At 48.9% G+C, this 20,014-nt stretch overlaps 1 protein-coding gene across 1 annotated transcript in view; it reads left to right on the forward strand.

Annotated features, from left to right (window-relative positions):
* The first annotated feature begins 1,058 nt into the window (after window positions 1–1,058).
* Window positions 1,059–20,014, forward strand: part of LOC133357528 (carboxypeptidase inhibitor SmCI-like) — a 31,541-nt gene continuing 12,585 nt past the window's right edge. The window contains exons 1-3 of the mRNA XM_061575503.1: window positions 1,059–1,346; window positions 15,434–15,637; window positions 17,160–17,345. Of these exons, the coding sequence (XP_061431487.1) occupies window positions 1,262–1,346; window positions 15,434–15,637; window positions 17,160–17,345 (475 nt within the window). The 5' untranslated portion in view covers window positions 1,059–1,261. The remainder of the gene's footprint in view (window positions 1,347–15,433; window positions 15,638–17,159; window positions 17,346–20,014) is intronic.

A 20,014-nucleotide genomic window follows, 5' to 3' on the forward strand; every position in this document is an offset into this window, starting at 1 on the left:
ATCCCCACAATAAAAAGTCGCAGGGTGTGATGTCTGGGGATCTTGGGGGCCAAGAGTGTAGCGCCAAGTCTTGGGGTCCCGTGCGACCTATCCAACGTTGAGGCAGTGTGTCTGAGGCTAGGGGCTGTTTGTGCGCTGGGAGAAGCATCGAGTGGTAATCATTTGACACTTTATGCCCCGCCCTTTCAAGTGGTAAGAATTTCATTAATGGACGGTTCGTGGTTGCAGAGATTTAGCGATTTCAAATCGGGTACATATTTTTAATCACCCTGTATATTCAGTCTACCAGTGACACAAACACACACAATCTAAAACAAAAATATGGAGCAAAAATGTGGGAGGAAGAGGAGCCAGAAAAAAAGTTAGGTACAGGCGGAAGTAAGTGCTGTTTTGGTGAAGTGGGGAAATAGATGGAGAGTGAAGAGACAGAGAGAGGCAAGCTGTGGATGAGCAGCGATGGGTTTCAGGAAACGTGGAGCAGCAACACGGACATATTTTTCACCAAAGTGTTTTTCTTCTCCAAAGTTACATCCAGCATCATGAGGTTGTTGACAGGAGCTCAGCTCTCGGAGGCTTTGAGACTCAGTGATAGGAAGAGGTGCCAGAAAGAAAGAAAACGTTAGGTACAGGTGGAAGTAAGCGCTGTTTTTTGGTTAAGTGGGAAAATAGAGGGAGGGTGAAGAGAGAGGGCAGCTTGTGGATGAGCTGCAATGGCTTTGCAGAAACGTGGAGCAGCAAAAGCGGAAATGTTCTTCACCAAACTAAGTTTTTTTTTAACCAAAGTTACATCCATCATCATCAGGTTATTGACAGGAGCTCAGATCTCGGAGGCTTGAGACTTCGTGAAGCTGTTGTTCCGATGTGTGGGTGGGGTGGAGGACGAGAGGGGGAGGGGTGTGTGGTTTAATTATCTTTAAAGAATGTGCGTAACAATACGTAGAGCACGATGACACACACACACAAGCTCATTATCTTCTTTGCTTACTCTTTGAGCGCATTAAAGTTGGACGTTTACGCCCACAAGCTGTGTTTTTACTCATTGAGCGTCATTTCCTGGGGGTTTTCTGCGTGTGTGTGTCTGTGTGTGTTGCGGTGAGTTGCGAGTGGGGGCGGTGAAAGTTTATACAGAGCAGCAGCAGCAGAGGAGCAGAAGCAGCAGAGGAATAAAAAAAAGGCGAACAGGCGGAAACCCGACCGGCTTATCCAGCCAGAGCCGACGTACGTACAGAAATCCTCGTTCAGCTCGGACACATCTCGTGAGATGACGATTTTAACGATGACTGCCACGTTCTTTTACTACCTCTTGGCGTACACGGCCATCACGTGCAACTCGCAAGAAGTCACGGGTGAGTGAGAGAGTCAAAAGGGTGCGGTGTGAAGTTTTTAAACGTGCTTCTGGCCGCTTGCTTGCGTACGACGGGGTTTTGTCGCGCGGTCATTGGCGACTGTCTGTCAACCCCGTGTGGCTGTTCGGCTCGATGTTCCGACGTTTCGCTCCTACATTGCCGGGGGAGCTTCTGCTGCAGCGCTCGAAAGAATGGTCGGGGCGAGGTGGCCGGCCGGTATAGGCAGACGTTCGTGGGAAGAAACTCGCAGCTCGTGCGGCGAAACGTCGGACAATCGTGGCGAACAACAACAACAACAAGAGGCAGTAGAAACCACGCGTCCACAACTCGAGAGTTGGTTCGACCAACTCTTTGTGCCGTGTTCTTTGTGGGCGCGTGTCCGTCCCGAATTGCTTGCCTCTCTGTGCGTGCGTGCCTCTCTGTGCGTGCGTGCCTCTCTGTGCGTGCGTGCCTCTCTGTGCGTGCGTGCCTCTCTGTGCGTGCGTGCCTCTCTGTGCGTGCTTGCCTCTCTGTGCGTGCGTGCCTCTCTGTGCGTGCGTGTCGCGGTGTTTGTGTTTGTTGCGGTGTTTGTGTTTGTTGCGGTGGGCGCGTTTGCGTTACGGAACCCGGCGATCCGAGTTCGATTCCCTGCTCACAGACAACTTATTTGTACTGGTGCTGGGCCTCCCGTAGGTGGACTCGGCACTCAAATGAGAACCCGGGTGCCGTGCGTAAAACATCGACACTGGGGAGACAAAGGCGACCGGGCGTGGTGCTGACCACCAACCCCCACCCCCACGTGTGCCGTGCCGGCCTTCACAAGCGCTACTCGCTAACAGCACTTGCCCCAACAGTCTGTCCAAGGCTATACGGGGGGGGGGGGGGGATCTTTGTCTTTGTGTGTCGTCTGGAAGTTGTTTTGTTTCTGCGGGGTTGACGACTGTTAAAATGGAAATGGGAAGAGGGATTGAGAAAAACACGTTTTCTTCATCTTGTCAATTCTCTTTGCGAGGCAATGTATTGATTGTCGATGCGTCCGATGCGTTCTGGTTACGTGTGTACGGTGTGTGTCGGTGTGTGCGGTGTGTCAGTGTGTGTGTGTGCAGTGCTTTGTTTCTGGTGAGATGACTTTGAGAAATTATCAGAAGAAAAAAAACACGAGCATGTGTTTTTAATTCGTGCGAAGACTCATGGACAGTAATGTACATGCTTCATGTGGTGTCTGCGTGTGTGCTGGTATGTGTGTGTCTTTGTGTGTGCTGGTGTGTGTGTGTCTTTGTGTGTGCTGGTGTGTGTGTGTCTTTGTGTGTGCTGGCATGTGTGTGTGTCTTTGTGTGTGCTGGTGTGTGCGTGTGTGCTGGTATGTGTGTGTCTTTGTGTGTGCTGGTGTGTGCGTGCTGGTGTGTCTGTGTCTTTGTGTGTGCTGGTGTGTGTGTGTCTTAGTGTGTGCTGGGTGTGTGTGTCTTTGTGCGTGCTGGTGTGTGTGTCTTTGTGTGTGCTGGTGTGTGTGTGTCTTTGTGTGTGCTGGTGTGTGTGTGTGTCTTTGTGTGTGCTGGTGTGTGTGTGTCTTTGTGTGTGTGTCTTAGTGTGTGCTGGGTGTGTGTGTCTTTGTGTGTGCTGGTGTGTGTGTGTGTCTTTGTGTGCTGGTGTGTGTTGTGCTGGTGTGTGTGTGTCTTTGTGTGTGCTGGTGTGTGTGTGTCTTTGTGTGTGCTGGTGTGTGTGTGTCTTTGTGTGTGCTGGTGTGTGTGTGTGTCTTTGTGTGTGCTGGTGTGTGTGTGTGTCTTTGTGTGTGCTGGTGTGTGTGTGTCTTTGTGTGTGCTGGTGTGTGTGTGTGTATCTTTGTGTATGCTGGTGTGTGTGTGTGTTTGTGTGCGCTGGTGTGTGTGTGTCTTTGTGTGTTCTGGGTGTGTGTGTCTTTGTGCTGGTGTGTGTGTGTGTGTCTTTGTGTGTGCTGGGTGTGTGTGTCTTTGTGCGTGCTGGTGTGTGTGTGTCTTTGTACGTGCTGGTGTGTGTGTGTCTTTGTGTGTGCTGGGTGTGTGTGTCTTTGTGCGTGCTGGTGTGTGTGTCTTTGTGTGTGCTGGTGTGTGTGTGTGTCTTTGTGTGTGCTGGTGTGTGTGTGTGTCTTTGTGTGTGCTGGTGTGTGTGTGTGTTTGTGTGCGCTGGTGTGTGTGTGTCTTGTGTGTTCTGGGTGTGTGTGTCTTTGTGCTGGTGTGTGTGTGTGTCTTTGTGTGTGCTGGGTGTGTGTGTCTTTGTGCGTGCTGGTGTGTGTGTGTCTTTGTGCGTGCTGGTGTGTGTGTGTCTTTGTACGTGCTGGTGTGTGTGTGTCTTTGTACGTGCTGGTGTGTGTGTGTCTTTGTACGTGCTGGTGTGTGTGTGTCTTTGTGCGTGCTGGTGTGTGTGTCTTTGTGCGTGCTGGTGTGTGTGTCTTTGTGTGTGCTGGTGTGTGTGTCTTTGTGTGTGCTGGTGTGTGTGTCTTTGTGTGTGCTGGTGTGTGTGTGTCTTTGTGTGTGCTGGTGTGTGTGTCTGTGTGTGCTGGTGTGTGTGTGTGTCTGTGTGTCTTTGTGTGTGTGCTGGTGTGTGTGTGTCTTTGTGTGTGCTGGTGTGTGTGTGTGTGTCTTTGTGTGTGCTGGTGTGTGTGTGTGTCTTTGTGCGTGCTGGTATGTGTGTGTCTTTGTGTGTGCTGGTGTGTGTGTGTACTAGTGTGTGTGTGCTGGTATGTATGTGTGTGTGTCTTTGTGTGTGCTGGTGTGTGTGTGTGTCTTTGTGTGTGCTGGTGTGTGTGTGTGTCTTTGTGTGTGCTGGTGTGTGTGTGTGCTGGCGTGTGGGTGTGTGTGCTGGTGTGTGTGTGTCTTTGTGTGTGCTGGTGTGTGTGTGTGTCTTTGTGTGTGCTGGTGTGTGTGTGTCTGTGTGTGCTGGTGTGTGTGTGTGTCTGTGTGTCTTTGTGTGTGCTGGCGTGTGTGTGCGCTGGTGTGTGTGTGCTGGTGTGTGTGTGTGTGTCTGTGTGTCTTTGTGTGTGTCTTTGTGCGTGCTGGTGTGTGTGTGTCTTTGTGCGTGCTGGTATGTGTGTGTCTTTGTGTGTGCTGGTGTGTGTGTGTGCTAGTGTGTGCTGGTGTGTGTGTGTGCTAGTGTGTGTGTGTGTGCTGGTATGTGTGTGTGTGTCTTTGTGTGTGCTGGTGTGTGTGTGTCTTTGTGTGTGCTGGTGTGTGTGTGTGTGCTGGCGTGTGGGTGTGTGTGCTGGTGTGTGTGTGTCTTTGTGTGTGCTGGTGTGTGTGTCTTTGTGTGTGCTGGTGTGTGTGTGTGTCTTTGTGCGTGCTGGTACGTGTGTGTGTCTTTGTGTGTGCTGGTGTGTGTGTGTCTTTGTGTGTGTGTGTCGCTGTGTGTGCTGGTGTGTGTGTCTTTGTGTGTGTGTGTGTGTGCTGGTGTGTGTGTGTGTCTCTGTGTGTGTGCTGGTATGTGTGTCGTTGTGTGTGCTGGTGTGTGTGTCGCTGTGCATGCTGGTGTGTGTGTGTCTTGGTGTGTGTTTGTGCGTGCTGGTGTGTGTGTGTCTTTGTGTGTGTCACTGTGTGTGCTGGTGTGTGTGTGTCTTTGTGCGTGCTGGTTTGTGTGTGTCTTTGTGCGTGCTTGGGAGCGGTGGCGCAGTGGTTGTCGCACTGCGTCACGAACCAGGCAACCCACGTTCAATTCCCGCTCGCGAACGATAAGAGTGGCGAATATTTGAACCGGTCCCTTGGATCCTTCCCCCTTAGATCGGCAGAGGCTTAAACGACTACCTGGTGCTGGTCTGTAAAACGAAAATAAAAAATCTGCACTGGGGAGACAAAGGCGGTCGGGCATGACCACACCGCGTCTTCCCCCAATATTAGTGTGTATTTTTAAATCCTTTATATTAAGTTCACTTGCTTGCTTGCTTGCGCGCTTACGAATCTTTCGGTCGTTTTTTAACCCACTTCCCGTGATCCAATCGAGCTGACATTTTGCACACAGACTCGTTGTGCGTGACAATTTCTTTTCGTGAAAAAAAATCCCAAATTTTACACTTTTTAGGATTTTTTTTATATATTTAATTACCAATTGCTTAATGGTGGCAGGCAATCATCTGACCCATAGGTGGCAGCCATCTCAAGCCAGAGGACGAGAGGACTTTAGCCGCCCGTTTCAAAGACCAATGTGGGCTGGGTTGTGGCCCATTGAACACGCATATAAAGGATTTATAGTGAAAAACTTTGTTTTTACGGGTTAATTTTTCCTGCCTGAGTTCGTGTTCGCTAACAGCACTTGCCCTCGCAGTCCGCCGGAGACTGTACGGTGGGAATCTTCCTGAGAGAAGTCGTGCTGCACACGATTGCCCCCCCCAGTGTCTTCTTTGTCGTGTTGAACGCCCGAGGCGTGTGGAGGAGAGGGGAGCGGTGGCGCTGTGGTTAGCCGCTGGGGGGATGGGGGTGCTGTGTTGTGATTCCCGGCGCACGGCTCGCATCGGTGGCGAGTGGCGCCTGAACCGGTCCTGTGGGGGCATTCCCCCAAAACCCCCTCGATCGCTGCGGCGTCAAATTTGCTAGCCCGGTCCGAGTGATGTTGTTGTGAACCATCAGCACCGGGAAGACAAAGGCTGCCCGGGTGTGGTGATGACCACACCGCCTCCTCTCTCTTCCCATGAGCCTGGCGTGCCTTAATAGGTGCTCGCAAACATAGGGTGTGCAGTCTGCACCGTGGCGTTATTCATACGGCCAGGGGGATGAAAGAGGGGGGGGGGGCAGAGCGAACATGTTCTCGATTGTGAGAAGACCGTTCGATAGTTTATTGTTCACGTGTTCGCGCTGTGCACGTCTGCATGGTCTGTGCACTGCGTTTGTTTCCGTGCTGCGATGAATTACCCGGTGGATTAATCCGAGTGGGATGTGCTCTCTTGCACGTGTGTACGTTGAACTTTTTTTCGCACCGTACGTAGCCAACCGTGCTTATCGGATGTACGCGGAAAAGGACGACAATCTGAACACAAAAGGCAACTAGTTCTAAATACAGTAAAACCTTGGATTGCGAGCATAATTCGTTCCGAAAACGTGCTTGTAATCCAAAGCACTCGTATATCAAAGCACTCGTATATCAGTTGTGATCACGTGACGCTAGGCAGACAAAGCGTATACACGTACTACTCGTATTGCAAGACCTCGCTCGTTTATCAAATTAATATTTATTTAAAAAAATTGCTCGTCTTGCAAAACACTCGCGGACAAAGTTACTCGCAATCCAAGGTTTTACTGTAAATTAGTTCTTCAGTTGCTATTAATCCATGTAATTTGACCCAGCAACTACGCAGCGGAAGCAACTGTCAAAGTGTTGTTCATTGCCATCCAGGAATTGTTGTAATGATTAATCATCATAATCACTTTCAACCGGTCTCTATCCACTGCTGGCTGAACGCCTGCCCCACGCCGTCGCCGTCGCCTCGCGGTTCCGTGAAGACGTCACGATCTTCCGCGCTCCTGCACGTGAACCGATCTCTCATCTAGATTTGAAGCTTTCGTGACTGCAAGGATTCATATTCTTAGGTTTTATCGGTAAAGTCACGTAGGTAAAAAAATTAAAATTAAAATTAATAAAAGTGAAATAAAATAAATTAATTTTAATTTAAATTTTTTACCTACGTGACTTTACCGAAAAAACCTAAGAATACGATCTCTCATCGCTGATCTCATGTTTCCATCTCTCCGGGAACAATCTCTCCTCTCCCTTGGGCTGCCGTTGTCACCATTCTTGTCCGCCAGCAATCGTCCCCTCTGGTCACGTGATCTGCCTAATGCCAACTTAATGTAATTCTTGGTCAACGTGGGAGTCTGATTTGTGTTTGGTCGCTGATGGATACATGTGTTACACGTGTTCAGCTCCCTCGGCCCTTCTTTGGCTGCCATTCCATCACCATTGCACGTATGTTGAACTTCTTTCGCACCGTACGCAAGCATTCTTCTCGAGATATGTCCTGCCCAAGCATCCCACTTACTTTTTCTCACTGACCGTGTGACGCATCTCATTTCCATTTATTCCCCAATCCACGCGCTCCTCCCATCTCTTCCCTCCTTTGACTCTCATTCCATCACCAGCCTCAATCGGCGGTCCAATGTCTCTTCAAAAATCAACTCGCATGCTTCTTTAGTCGATGTGCTTCGAATAATGTGCACGTTACGTGATCCATATTCTCCCTTTGCTCATCGATGTAACTCCGATCGTGCTTTTATGCGCACTCAGTGATCATTACGTTGCCACAATGATAGATGGCCTTTATTTCAGCAGGTGAGAGCCCATTGAGACCAGACCTGCGGGTCAATTACAATTGTAATTGTGTGATTGGTAATGCATTGCAATCGCTGTGAGTAATTGTAATTGTAGTTCCAGCTAACGACACTGCAATAAATATAATTAACATTGACCCCCAGGTTCGCTTGAGTTGACCCTCAGTCCGATTTCCATGGGTGACTGCGGGTAAACAAGTATAGACCAAATTAACCCTGAAATATTTATTGCACAGCACAGAGATATATTTTTTTTGCGGTTGTGATGCATAGGCTCTCTCCGATTGTATTCTGGCTGGTACCGCAATTTTTGGTTGGGAATGAGTTAGAACATTTTGCGTCAAGTGCCGGGAGCTTTTTCAGTTTGTCGGTGGGTTTATTTCGGTTGCTGTTGAGCGTTGTCAATGTCCAAACAAACAAACAAAAATCAATTTCGTGACATCTGACGAAGCTCTCCGAGCATATGGAGCGAGATGCAATGAAAGTCGCACACACCCGCGTGGTTTTGTAGTTGCACCGAGCCGTTTGTTTTGTCTCCCGCAAATGAGCTTCCATATTCACTTATATAACCGTGTAAAAGAACACGCAGAGTTTCTGTGTCGCCCAACACATTCTGGCCATTGGCACTGCCACGCACCACGTGGGTTACACAAATACACGGAGGGAGTCCATGGAACGTGCTTCGATTGGTATGCATGGCTGACACCACTTTCCATGCAACAACTTTGCCAAAGTTGAACTTTATCTCTGATTATTTGGCCTGAATATCCAATCCACTCCCCACTTGCCATGTGTTTTTTATTTATTTCGGACGGGTTTTCATAAGGGCCCGACTGGTGTTCTCTGGATGAATGTACGTTAAATCGCTTGTGCTTCATCACCTATACTCCTGCCCTTTTAACAGAGTGTTCGGATGGGTTAGATACATCCGCTGGCATCCCACTGGTTTGCTTTACGTTGTTTTTGCCAACGTAATATAACGCTGGCCGTAGAGCAGAGGTCGCAAACGGGTTTTGATTCCTTACCCGTACCCGTACCCGGCCGCACCAGGGTCGCAAACGGGTACCCGTACCTGGCCGTACGAGTATCGGGTACCTGATTGCGACCTCTGGGATGTAGCCATGTTGCAGGCGCGGGTGGGTTGATTCTAGGAACTTGAATTGTGAGAAGAGACAAGACGTTGGGAAATGAGTGACAAACGGTTCCTCACCAGTGACTCACGGCCTACCCGTACCCGGCCGCACCAGGGTCGCAAACGGGTACCCGGGCCGGGTACGGGTAGGGTACGGGTATCGGGTACTCGGTTGCGACCTCTGCCGTAGAGGGCAGTGGCAGCATTGGCTGTCACACTGCGCTGTGTCTTCCTACACTGCCACCGTAATCCGTCTAACACCTGCTTGTGAGCTAGGCTCATCCATCGCTCCCATCTCCATGGTGATTGTCCACTCCTGGTGGATTCCCTCCTTTGGCTGATACTCCGTCGTCAGTGCAGCGGATTGGCCGTCGTCGTCCGCTGTAGCCATGATGAGTTCTGCACAAGCCCCGCTGCCTTCTTGGCTAGAGCTCTCAGCGTGATGGATCCAAGTTGTTGTGTTTGTTGTCCGATTTGTGCTTCCTCAAATCTGTCATTCAGTTTAATTTCAAAGCCGCCTGTTCAACTAAAAACTAAAACTAAACCTTCCACCCTCCGCCTGATCCCACAGCTGATGCACAGGCGACACATGACCTCCAATATCTGCCCTGACAGTAGAAACCAAAAAGTATAGATAACAAAAGCATTTTTTATTTTACCAGGTAAGGTCCACTGAGCTATACAGCTCTTTTTCAGAAGCTACCTGGCCACAAATGATATCTCAATGAAGTGGCTTATCACGTGGAAATGTATAGCGGCCACATAATCTACAAAATGTACTGTCCTTGGAAAACTCAATTAGGTAGTGGAATGCAATATACCAATATTCATGAATAAAACACTTTCCAATAAGTCCATATATTTGTAATCCTATTATGATGACATGGATCACACATGTCGTTCAGTCACATGATCAGTAACAGACAAAACATTTACAAAAACTGAAATCTACGCATGGATGCATGGAGATACAACGTTTGGAATTATATTGAGAGACAGATATAGGAACACGTGGATTAGGGAATATATGCAGTTTTAAAGACAATGATAACTGTGAGGAATGGCAGGCAGGGTTCGGCAGGGACACGTCACTAGAAATTGATGATGACCGATGGTCCTGAATGATGATGGAGCGGCAGCCAAAGAACAGAACGTGTCCAAGCGGCCGTTCAGTGGGGAGACGGAGCGATGAAATCGGCTTGTGAGCAGGTGGCAGGTGCTAGTTGGATCATCATATCGCAGGACCATGAGAGACGGTGACAGCCTGTGTCGAGGAGGCCTTCACCCAGCAGTGGATTGATCATGGCTGATGATGACGACGACATATCAATTTGAAACATGGGCTCTGACAAAAGCTGAAATGTGCACCAAAGAAGAAACGGAGCGATGCAGGAGGCCCCTGTGAGTTACGCACTGCTTTTTACGGTCGTGCTCGTGATGATTTAAAAATACACGCAACTTATCGGGATGAGGAGGTCATGTGCTGCTATGTTATAGTACTGGTAATGCAATTTTAATACCCGCCGGTCTCATTATTTATTGTTCATAAACCTCACGTGCAATCGGGGGACCCGGTGAATTGTGTTTTTTTTTTGTGCGTGGGCGTAATTCATCTTGCATTCCAAAATACATCGTGACCGGGGCTTCTAGGGAGGGAGAGAAGAGAGAGAACGGTTCCAAAGGTTTAAAGTTCTGCGTTGGGAATTAAAAAAACGGGCGTATTTCTCCCGTGTTTTTTTTTCTCTCTCACCGCTTGCACCGCGTGACTATTCAGGCACCGAAGTTTCAATCTGCTTCCCACGAGCTTCATCTACAAGAACTGACGGAGCAGCTTGCGGCCGCGGTCTCTCTCAGCTACGTCGTCGCCGTTATGCCGCTGATGATGTTTGGTGTTGACCGGCCGATGTCCGCCGTTAGCTTCGTCACACGTGTGGCACACGAGCTGGTCGCTTGTGTATATGTTGTGATACCGGAGAGTGCTATCTTGTAGGGGTCCCTTGCCGATGCAAGTTTCAGCTGTTCACCAGCATTGGTTCGAGCAAGCATGACTCTGCTGATGAGACGCTGAATATCAAAACTGCTCCATTGTTTGCTTGCAAGGCCGTAATTATAATATATATTGGGGGGGGGGGGCACATCCCCCCCACGCCAATATTCAAATATGCTCAAAATGTCCCCCCCAAAATATATCGCTATAAAATAGATTTCTGTTTATATGATTGTGGTTATGGTTGTACTTTATGAATCCCTAATCTCTGTCATTACATACAATGAAACAAGAAAAGGTAAAACAGAAAAAACAGAGCAATGTAATACAATACACTATTAGACATTATTGTAAAAAATAAATAAAACGTCCATCCCATGTGTTAGTGAATTTTTTTATATTTTAGGCAGGAAATTAGTTTCCAAATTTAGATTTTTGTTTCTGGGTTGGGACTCCCAGACCCCCTGGAAGATTTGGTCCCCCCCAATGTTGACTCCATGGCTACGGCCGTGTTTGCTTATATCGAACAGTGCCTGCTGATAAGATGCGATCCCAGAAGGCCGTGCAGCCAATGGGATGTAGGGAAATTTAAAAATAAAACATTTTGTGAAGAGGCAAATATGGGAAAGAGGCATTCTTTCTCCCACGCAATGCGAGGGTGACGCACCTCTATATAATCGAGGGAGAACATGAAACTATGCCCAATCAGTTCCTGAAGAAGCTCCCAGCAAATGGAGAAAAAACGTCGGACATCACACTGAACAGCACGGGGCCCAACCTGAAAACACGAGTGAGACCCCTGCCAGCACAACCCTCAAAAAGCTCCGTGGTGGTTATCTTACGTGCATGTTTAATCACCCCTTAGCCATGTTTCACACTCCACCTAGTTATTTATTTGACATTTTAGCTTCGCCTATAAAACACGAGGGGGGGGGGGGTGATCGTATTCACCGACCTTATAAATAAGCGCCGAGTTCGTGACAACACGTTACGTAATGTTTAAAAATAAGAATATTTAATGGCATAGTTATAAACCATTTGAGTTAACCGTCCAACTGAATTTGTTGGCTGTACGTGGTGGAGAGTGCTCTAAAACGACCTGTGAAACGGACCGCTGTAGAATTAAGAGGGGGAAACGGCATTGAAATAAAACCAAACGTGCAAGTGAAGGTTATTTAAAATGTCACGCTGCGCCTAAGAGTTTATATTGCGCCCCTTGACCCTTCCAAGGGCAAGTCGGTGTTGTGGAACAAGTGTGACACACACGTTATCAAATTTTAGTTTTTTTTGCGAAAAGTTGCGCTCATCGTTATTATGATGATGACGGTAAAACACGGTTTGTATGTGAAAAATGTCAAACGTTAGCGAATATTAAATTACCCACTCCTTATCAAATGTTTGTTTTATTGCAAAAGTTGCTCTATCATTATTATTATGATGATGATGGCAAAACATTGCTTTCGTTAGCTCACGCACACGTTTTTTCTCGAAAAGTGCTGAAACATTCGTGAAGAATAAATGAAGAACAAAAACCCTCCACTCCTCAGGGCCAGTACAAGTACATTATAAGACAATGACAACTATTCATGAGATACGAGCGTGCAGTCGCGGATGGTTATGTCGAAATTATTGAAGTGTCCTTGGTTTCTGTCAAGGGTATAAAGTCAGCGGAGGGAGCGTTCACGCGGTGACTGGTGCACTGTACTACGAACCGAGTGACCTGAGTTCCATTGCCCCACACGGCAAAAACAGGCGGTAGCGAGTGATATGTCAACTGCTTCTGGCCCCCCTCCATAGCTTCACCAAGCCCGCTGCTCTCACGACACCGTGGCACAGCATGGTCAAACGAATCCACACGACAAACGTGTATTGGGGAGACCTTCGTCCCGCAGTGGATTGATAAAGGAACTGTAAGTTATTACGAGTTTAACCCTGCCAATTCCCCGATCTTAAGACCTGCGATTGAGGGAAAGATTAACGCGGACACGGCTGCGCATGAACGCAAACGCTACGAGTGTCCGCTCGTGTTGGGAACGACCCCTCGGCCGCCACGTCCCACGCGGCGGGCCGCTGGGACCTCTTGGCGTTTCGGCCACGGCGAGCGGTGCGTCGGAGCCCCCCCTCGCCCCCCCCTCCGGCACACTCTGTCCTCCTCTCCATGGGACATCGGTGTGTGGGGCAGCCGTAAGAGCGGTGAACGGCTGGATGACTACGGGCAGGGGACGCTCTGTGGCGCTGAGATTTGGCACCAGCTGGTGGGAAAGGTCACTCGTGATGGAGGTTTTTTTTTAGGGTTATATCTCGTAAATAGATAAATGTGTGCTGATAAATGTGACGAATTGGCACGTGCTGTTTACGTGACAACCCTTACTAGTTGGTTGTGTCGGGTGGTAGTTGGTTTTAACGACACATTTATATATTTTTACGCGATCTAACCCAAAAAAAACTCTATTGTGGATGATATTGGTCGCGAAAGCCTCGTACTTGTTAAACTGGGAAGCTCCGCTGTCCATCGTGATGAACACGAGCGTAATGTTGCGAATGAACTTTGTTCGCAAGCCGTTAAGACGGCTCTTTGGGGATTTCGCCATTGATGCCTCTCGGCTCTCTAATGCGCGTCAACCTGAAATGAACTCGCTAACTGGGTTGCTTTGACTAAAAATCACATTACAACAATAATAACGTCGAGGGTTTTGTTATACTCTAATAATACTAATACACGCATGGCAGCGTGAAGCCTATGAAGCATGAGTTTGCATCCTCATTAGCCATGTGCGTTTTTGGATATTAGGCAACATGCAGTTGCAAATTGCGATAGTTACGTGCAAACAAATAACAGAGCTAATTCATTAAGGAATGTAGCAGTTTTACACCATTCAAATTGTAATGGTGTTTTTATTGTTGTTGCAAATATATTACGTGAAAGCTATCGGGAGGTTTTTTTTTTAATGAAGCAGCAGTATTACATTTCAAGCTTTCAAATGGGGCGCAGCGATATTTAAGATGTCGGTGAGCATAAACATATCCAGTGGTAGACATTATAACCCCTCCAAGTGTGGTGCGCAAGCTCTTAGTCTGGAGAGAAAACAGTGAATTACATTTGTCACATGAGAAGCTGATACAAAATTAGTTTTATCTCTTGTTTCGATTGAAAATGCGCGGTTGCAATTTGCCAAATGTTGGTCAAGGCTTGCAAAAAATAATGCACGTACATATTGTATCCTTCAAATTACTATAATATGCTCCAGCGAGTAAGATGCACCCCAAACGTGTGCTCTGTGTCAATAATGTTATTTAAATTGGGTCACACACACGCACGCACGCACACACGCACACACACACTCACACACACACGCACACACACGCATGCAGTAATCCGGAGAATGCGGCGACTCTCACTGGGGTATGATCTTAAAAGTCAAATTATCGTACGTTGAACTCAAAGACACACATGGAGAGAAAATATGTTGTTACACTGCTACCGATTTTGTTGAAACATGTTTGTGCGTCATTCCACAATGAACTTGAGCAATGAAGTAAATTATGGATGAGCCTTTGCGATAGCTCAAAGAATGGCATGAATACCGCACTTTTTTTTAAACACAGAGGCTGAACATTGGCCCAAAACGTCAAAACGGCCAGCAACCAACAGCACTTGTCAAAATTGTAATAAATACTTGCTTAACGTGTTTTTTCAATTGAGCAAGGCCAATCATTATTTAAAACAAAAGCTTGGCAAAAGAGACGATGGTGGAAGGAGGGAATTCCGCAGTCGAGCACTGCCAGGGAAGAAACAGAAAGAGAAGCAGCATCTTGACCTGCACGGGTGACTGAGTGGCTGGGCGGGGGAGCTTGTTGTTGTGACCTGCGGCATTGTGATTGAACACGACATTGATGAGACAAATATGTACGGTGCATGAGCCGTCGTTTTTACGACGGGAGTTCAACCCCGGGGTGCCACAGTGGTTAGAGTGGTGCCGCGGTGGCTATGAGATGCTAGCGAGCTCACCTGGTATACAGGAGTCATGGGTTCGATCTCGACCCTGACGCCTGCTGTATATTTGAAGTTTGCAGTCTAGAATCAACGTGCATTTGTAGAGTATTCGGCTGCCATGAACTTCCACGTGATAAGCCACTTCGTTACGCTATCATTTGTGGCGGCCAGGTCGCGTCTGAAAAAGAGCTATTCAGCTCAGTGGGCCCTAACTCCGATTATCACACCATTGGAACTTCATTTGCCAGTAACAAAATATGATAATAGTTTTTTTATCCTTTTATCTGGCAAAAAAACTGACACCTTTTTTACAAGGAGTCATGTTTGCATTGACCACAGTACCTGCAGTCGGAATGCGAACAAAAAACATAACTCTGATAATGTAAAAGGCGCCAAAAGGCGTCATCTGGTCCAACACCATGTGAGACTAGGCTCTAAGAAAAGCTGTCTCGGGTGTGGACCAATCAATTTCAAGGACAGTGCATACATTATCAGAGTTATGTTTTTTGTTTGCATTCCGACCGCAGGTATTGTGGTCAATGCAAACATGACTCCTTGTAAAAAAGGTGTCAGTTTTGTTGCCAGATAAAGGGTAAAAAACCAATGATCTGATTGTCACGTTTGGCTACGCACGGTTCGAAAGAAGTTCAGCGTAAACATGCACGTACAAAATAGTTGTTTGTTATAGGGTCCTCCTCGTTCTCCCTGCAGGCGATGAGAGCGAGGAGGAGCTGTCCATGCGCGCCATCTGCACGATGGACAGCGAGATTGGGCCCTGCCGGGCCCTCATCCCGCGCTTCTTCTACAACCGCTACACGCAGCGCTGCCAGGAGTTCGACTTTGGCGGCTGCAACGGCAACGCCAACAACTTCGAGACGTACAAGGAGTGCCGCATGGCCTGCAGGACAGTGCAGAGTAGGTGCCCGCACTCACCACGCCACCGTCACCGCCGCCGGCGGCTATCGAGGGCAATGAGCGCTCAGGCAGTTTGTTGTCCTTCCCCCGCACAATTAGATTAGCGGGGTCAGCTGCGCACGGCGCGAAAGAAGTTCAGCGTAGAGTACGTACGTAACCCCCGGTGGCCTCACGTGTCGGAGAGACCCCACATGCCGAAGGGCCCCACGTGCCAGGGCGAGATATTGTGTTGTTTCTAAACCCATAGAATTTGGCCCCCGGGGTCAGAATACTTTATCTTATATGAACCTTGGGATACATGGGATATGTTCACCTCCCCCGCCCCCTCTCCCCTGTCAGCCCCCCCCCCTCGTCCTCACCTCCTGCACCTCCCCCTGGGTTGAGTTTACTATGTTGGGTTAGGGTCTCTGCTCATGGTTTCTCACAAAGCTTGTTCAGTTTGGCTTTTGTCAGCATTAATGCGCAACTCCTAAATGAGCTGTATGCCCCAAAATAATTGCAGCTGTGAGAAAAGTGGCGAGTGGCTTGAAGGACCATGCGGAGGGTGCGGTTCTAATAATAATTATTTACAGTGTCCTGACTCCCAAGGTCAGAAATCTACAGGGGTCTAAACGCTCTCTCACACGGGGCTATGAAGAGGGGGGGGGGGGTGGAAGGCAGACAGATTACCCTAATTAGTAAGGCCCAGCTCCTTTTCAGAAGTTATAGCTCAACAAGGTGGCTTAACATGTGGACATTTATAGCAGCCAAATACTGAAAATTCATGTTTTTTGAAATGTGGAGGGAAAAACCGGACGACCCGGAGAAAAATCAAGGCGACCACAGGAAGAGAGAGACGCGCAAACTCCAAATGTACAGTAGGTGTCAGGGTCGAGAACGAACCCACGACCTCCTGCACACCAGGCGAGGGATTTAACATCTCGCCACCGCGAACCGACTGCAGTGCAAGGATGAGCCCCCCTGAGCACGTGGTTGTGGTGAGAACGCCCGCTTGCCACCAGCGCTATTTGTGTATTACGTTGAACTTCTTTCGCACCGTACGTAGCCAACTGTGGTAATCAGAGGTGCGGGGAAAGGACAACAAACTAAACACAAAAAGCAGTTCTAGGTCCATTGGCTTACTAATATGGGACAGAAGAGCATTCCAGACGGCTGCATCTGAAAGCGTGTGATGCGGTGACCGTCTTGGTTCGCCAAAATCCGCTGCGAGGATGATCGGAGTTCGCGTGATGGTTTATGCTCCCTGAACGAGATCAGCGAGGTGTTGTGGTTCTTTTTTGGCGAGCACTTCGTGCGTAACGAGTGCGACCTCCTCATGTATTTGTTTGGCCACCAGAAACAAAGCAGCTCGGGCGAGCACTGAACGTCCGATCTTGCAGTACCCATCACGACACACGCCAGAGAATTTAGTCCCGCGGCGACATTCATCCGCACGCCCCCGCCATCGTCATCGCCCTTGCACGTCAGGTGTTTAAACTCCCCGCCATACCTCCCCCTCACCCCCCCCCCCCCCCCGTCGCAGGGGTGGCCAAGAAGTGCCGCTTGGAGCCGGAGACTGGCCGCTGCCGGGCCGCCATCACGCGCCACTTCTACAACATGACCACGGGCCAGTGCGAGAGCTTCGTCTTCGGCGGCTGCGGAGGCAACGACAACAACTTCCGCACCACCGAGGAGTGCGTGGAGAGCTGCAGGCGCCCCAAGACCAGAGGTCCGTGCGCCGCTGGGCCTACGCGTGATGCGTGCGGCCCCCTCTGGGCCACGCCGTGCGGGTGGCTGGCCTGACGGAGCTTCGACGCGTTTTAAGATACGTATGGCCCAGGAGACGCCCTGCGGCATTTTAGAAAAAATAATCGCGGTGCTTTTTTTTGAGTGCGTTTTTTTTTTAACTCCTCCGTTGCAGCAAGGCGACGTAAATGCCGATTGTGCTGCCGATGGATCCCTTCCGTTCACGGGGGAGCCCACGACCAGCGGGGGTTAGTACCGAGTCAATGGCCAGGAGTTGCCGTAGGTTAAATACGATTGGAGTTGCGGCGGAACTCCTCTTGTCCGTGACGAAGCGAGGGTGGGGGCCGACTTCACCGGAACCTATCTGGAATCTAACCGATAACCACGGGGAAGCGTTCATGAGTAGGACACTTCCCCCAACTCCCACCGTGGGACTGCGCCCCTGGCCAGTGAGCATGCGCTGGTGCACGGTGGAGACTCGATAAGGTCGGGGGGGGGGGGTGGTTAGGATCACGGCAATCAATTTCGATCAACGGGAATCTGCTCCGCACGTGATTAGTTAGGTACGCGGCACCGAGGGGAACGGAAAAGGAGACAACTACAAATCGGAGGAGTTGACCCCAAGTTCGAACTATCGCATTTGTGCACGCCATAGGCGTGCGAGGTTTTTCACCGTCACGCGGCGGGGGGCGGGGAGGTGACGTGTGGTACGAGCTTGCGCGTGCACATTGATGCTTTTGCAAGGCCGTGAGGCAAAAGCAGCTGCACTCTTTGGGACGTGCGTGGAGGGTGGGAGAGGGCCACGAGTTGGGGTGGTCTCCACCACGTGACGGCGGCGATCGAGGGGAAAACCAAAGAGCACATGGCGTGGGGAAGGGGGGGGGACTCCTCGGTGGCGAGATGTTAACTCCCTCGCCTGGTATGCAGGAGATCGTGGGTTTGATTCCGACACTGACACCTGCCTGTACATATTTGAAGTTTAAATTTCGATTTAAAGCTTTCGTGACTGCAGGGATTTATCTTCTTGGTTCTTTCGGTAAAGTCACGTAGAAGGGAAATAATAAAGACAGCGTCTTCCCGAGAGACCTGTTCTTCACCCGAGGACGGCTGCTTGCGTTGTGGCCGAAACGTCGTGAGAATTATTTTATTATGTTTTATTTTTATTATTTTATTACTTCCCTTCTATTTGGAGTTTGCTTGTCTCTCTCCCTGTGGTGTATAGTATGAAAGGCCGAAACACCCTAAGACCCAAAGGTTCACTACTGACGATGCGCTCCCCAAATTTCACCAGGCTCACTGTTCATGAACTCTTGGAAGTGCTTGCACAAAGGATAGTAACATCTCATCCTGTGTTCTTTGGAATCTGGTCGTGTGGATATTTTTCAGGCTCCTCCCATTTTTCTCTCCACATTCAGAATGGACATCACGCATTTCGAGTTTTTGATTGCTAAACATTTCCGTGCGATAAGCCGATTCGTCGAGCTATCATTTGTGGCGGTCAGATCGCTTGTTAAAGCTCGGTGGGCCTTACCTGGTAAAATAAAAAATAGTCAAAAGTTTTTAGTTTCTACCGTCAGGGCAGATATTGGAGGTCACGTGTTGACTGTGCATCAGCGGTGGGATCGGGCGCAGGGTGGAAGGTGCTGGTGATGAGGTGCGGCGGCGGCGGTGGTGGTGGCATCGATGGCTTTGGCCGTGATGACCTCTAGATGTTGACGATGAGGCCGCGTGGAATCGATGATTCTACTTGGTATTCTCTCCACTCTTCCGCTGAAGAGGAGCGGTGGGTTCGATAGACACCGATGCATTGCTCAGAGCGAAGTGTTCTATCTCGTTCTAGATTTGAAGCTTTCGTGACTGCAAGGATTCATATTCTTAGGTTTTTTCGGTAAAGTCACGTAGGAAAAAAATTAAAATTAATAAAAGTAAAATAAAAATAAAATAAAAATCACGACGTTTGTGTTGCCTCCGAAACGTCGTGATTTTTATTTTATTTTTTATTTTACTTTTATTTATTTAAATTTTTTACCTACGTGACTTTACCGAAAAAACATAAGAATATGTTCTATCTCGTTCGGACAACGCTGCAGCGGCCCTTTTACTGGGCGTCTGTGAAAAAGAGCTTCATAGCTCTTTGTATTTCTCCAGTTTAAATAAATATTCTGATTCTGATGTTTTTTTTACTCCACCCCCCCCCTCTCTCCCCCCCCCTTTTTTCTTCTCATAAGCCACACGGTCGGTTGGTCAGGTTGACACTGTTACTGTTTGAACGGGAAGAAAAATATCTGAAAACCCTGCCGGTCATTTTTTACCGTTCCGTACGAACTGCATGCTGATCGAGTTTGTTTGAGCACGTGTTTCAACGTAAACACGTGCCCAGGGCGGCTTTATTTCGGCCAGAGCCGTCCTGAGCTGAGTTACAGAAAATACTTCCCTACTCCCCGAGGCCCCACATCTTCCTCAGCGTGGTGGGGGTGGTACAAGGGAGGGGGGGGGGGAGTTTTGTGGGTCCTCACAAAATATTAAAATATTCCGTGAGAAAGCAAGCCCCGTATGTGGCATTGGGAAGTTCCTTCTCGTGCAAGGAATCAAATCTTCGGTGCAAGGAATGGTGCGAGATGTTTATTGCCACGCCTGGTATGCAGGGGAGTC

Source organism: Lethenteron reissneri, chromosome 7 (assembly GCF_015708825.2).
Source record: "Lethenteron reissneri isolate LAM-NWPU_2019-01 chromosome 7, ASM1570882v1, whole genome shotgun sequence".
NCBI lineage: Eukaryota > Metazoa > Chordata > Hyperoartia > Petromyzontiformes > Petromyzontidae > Lethenteron > Lethenteron reissneri.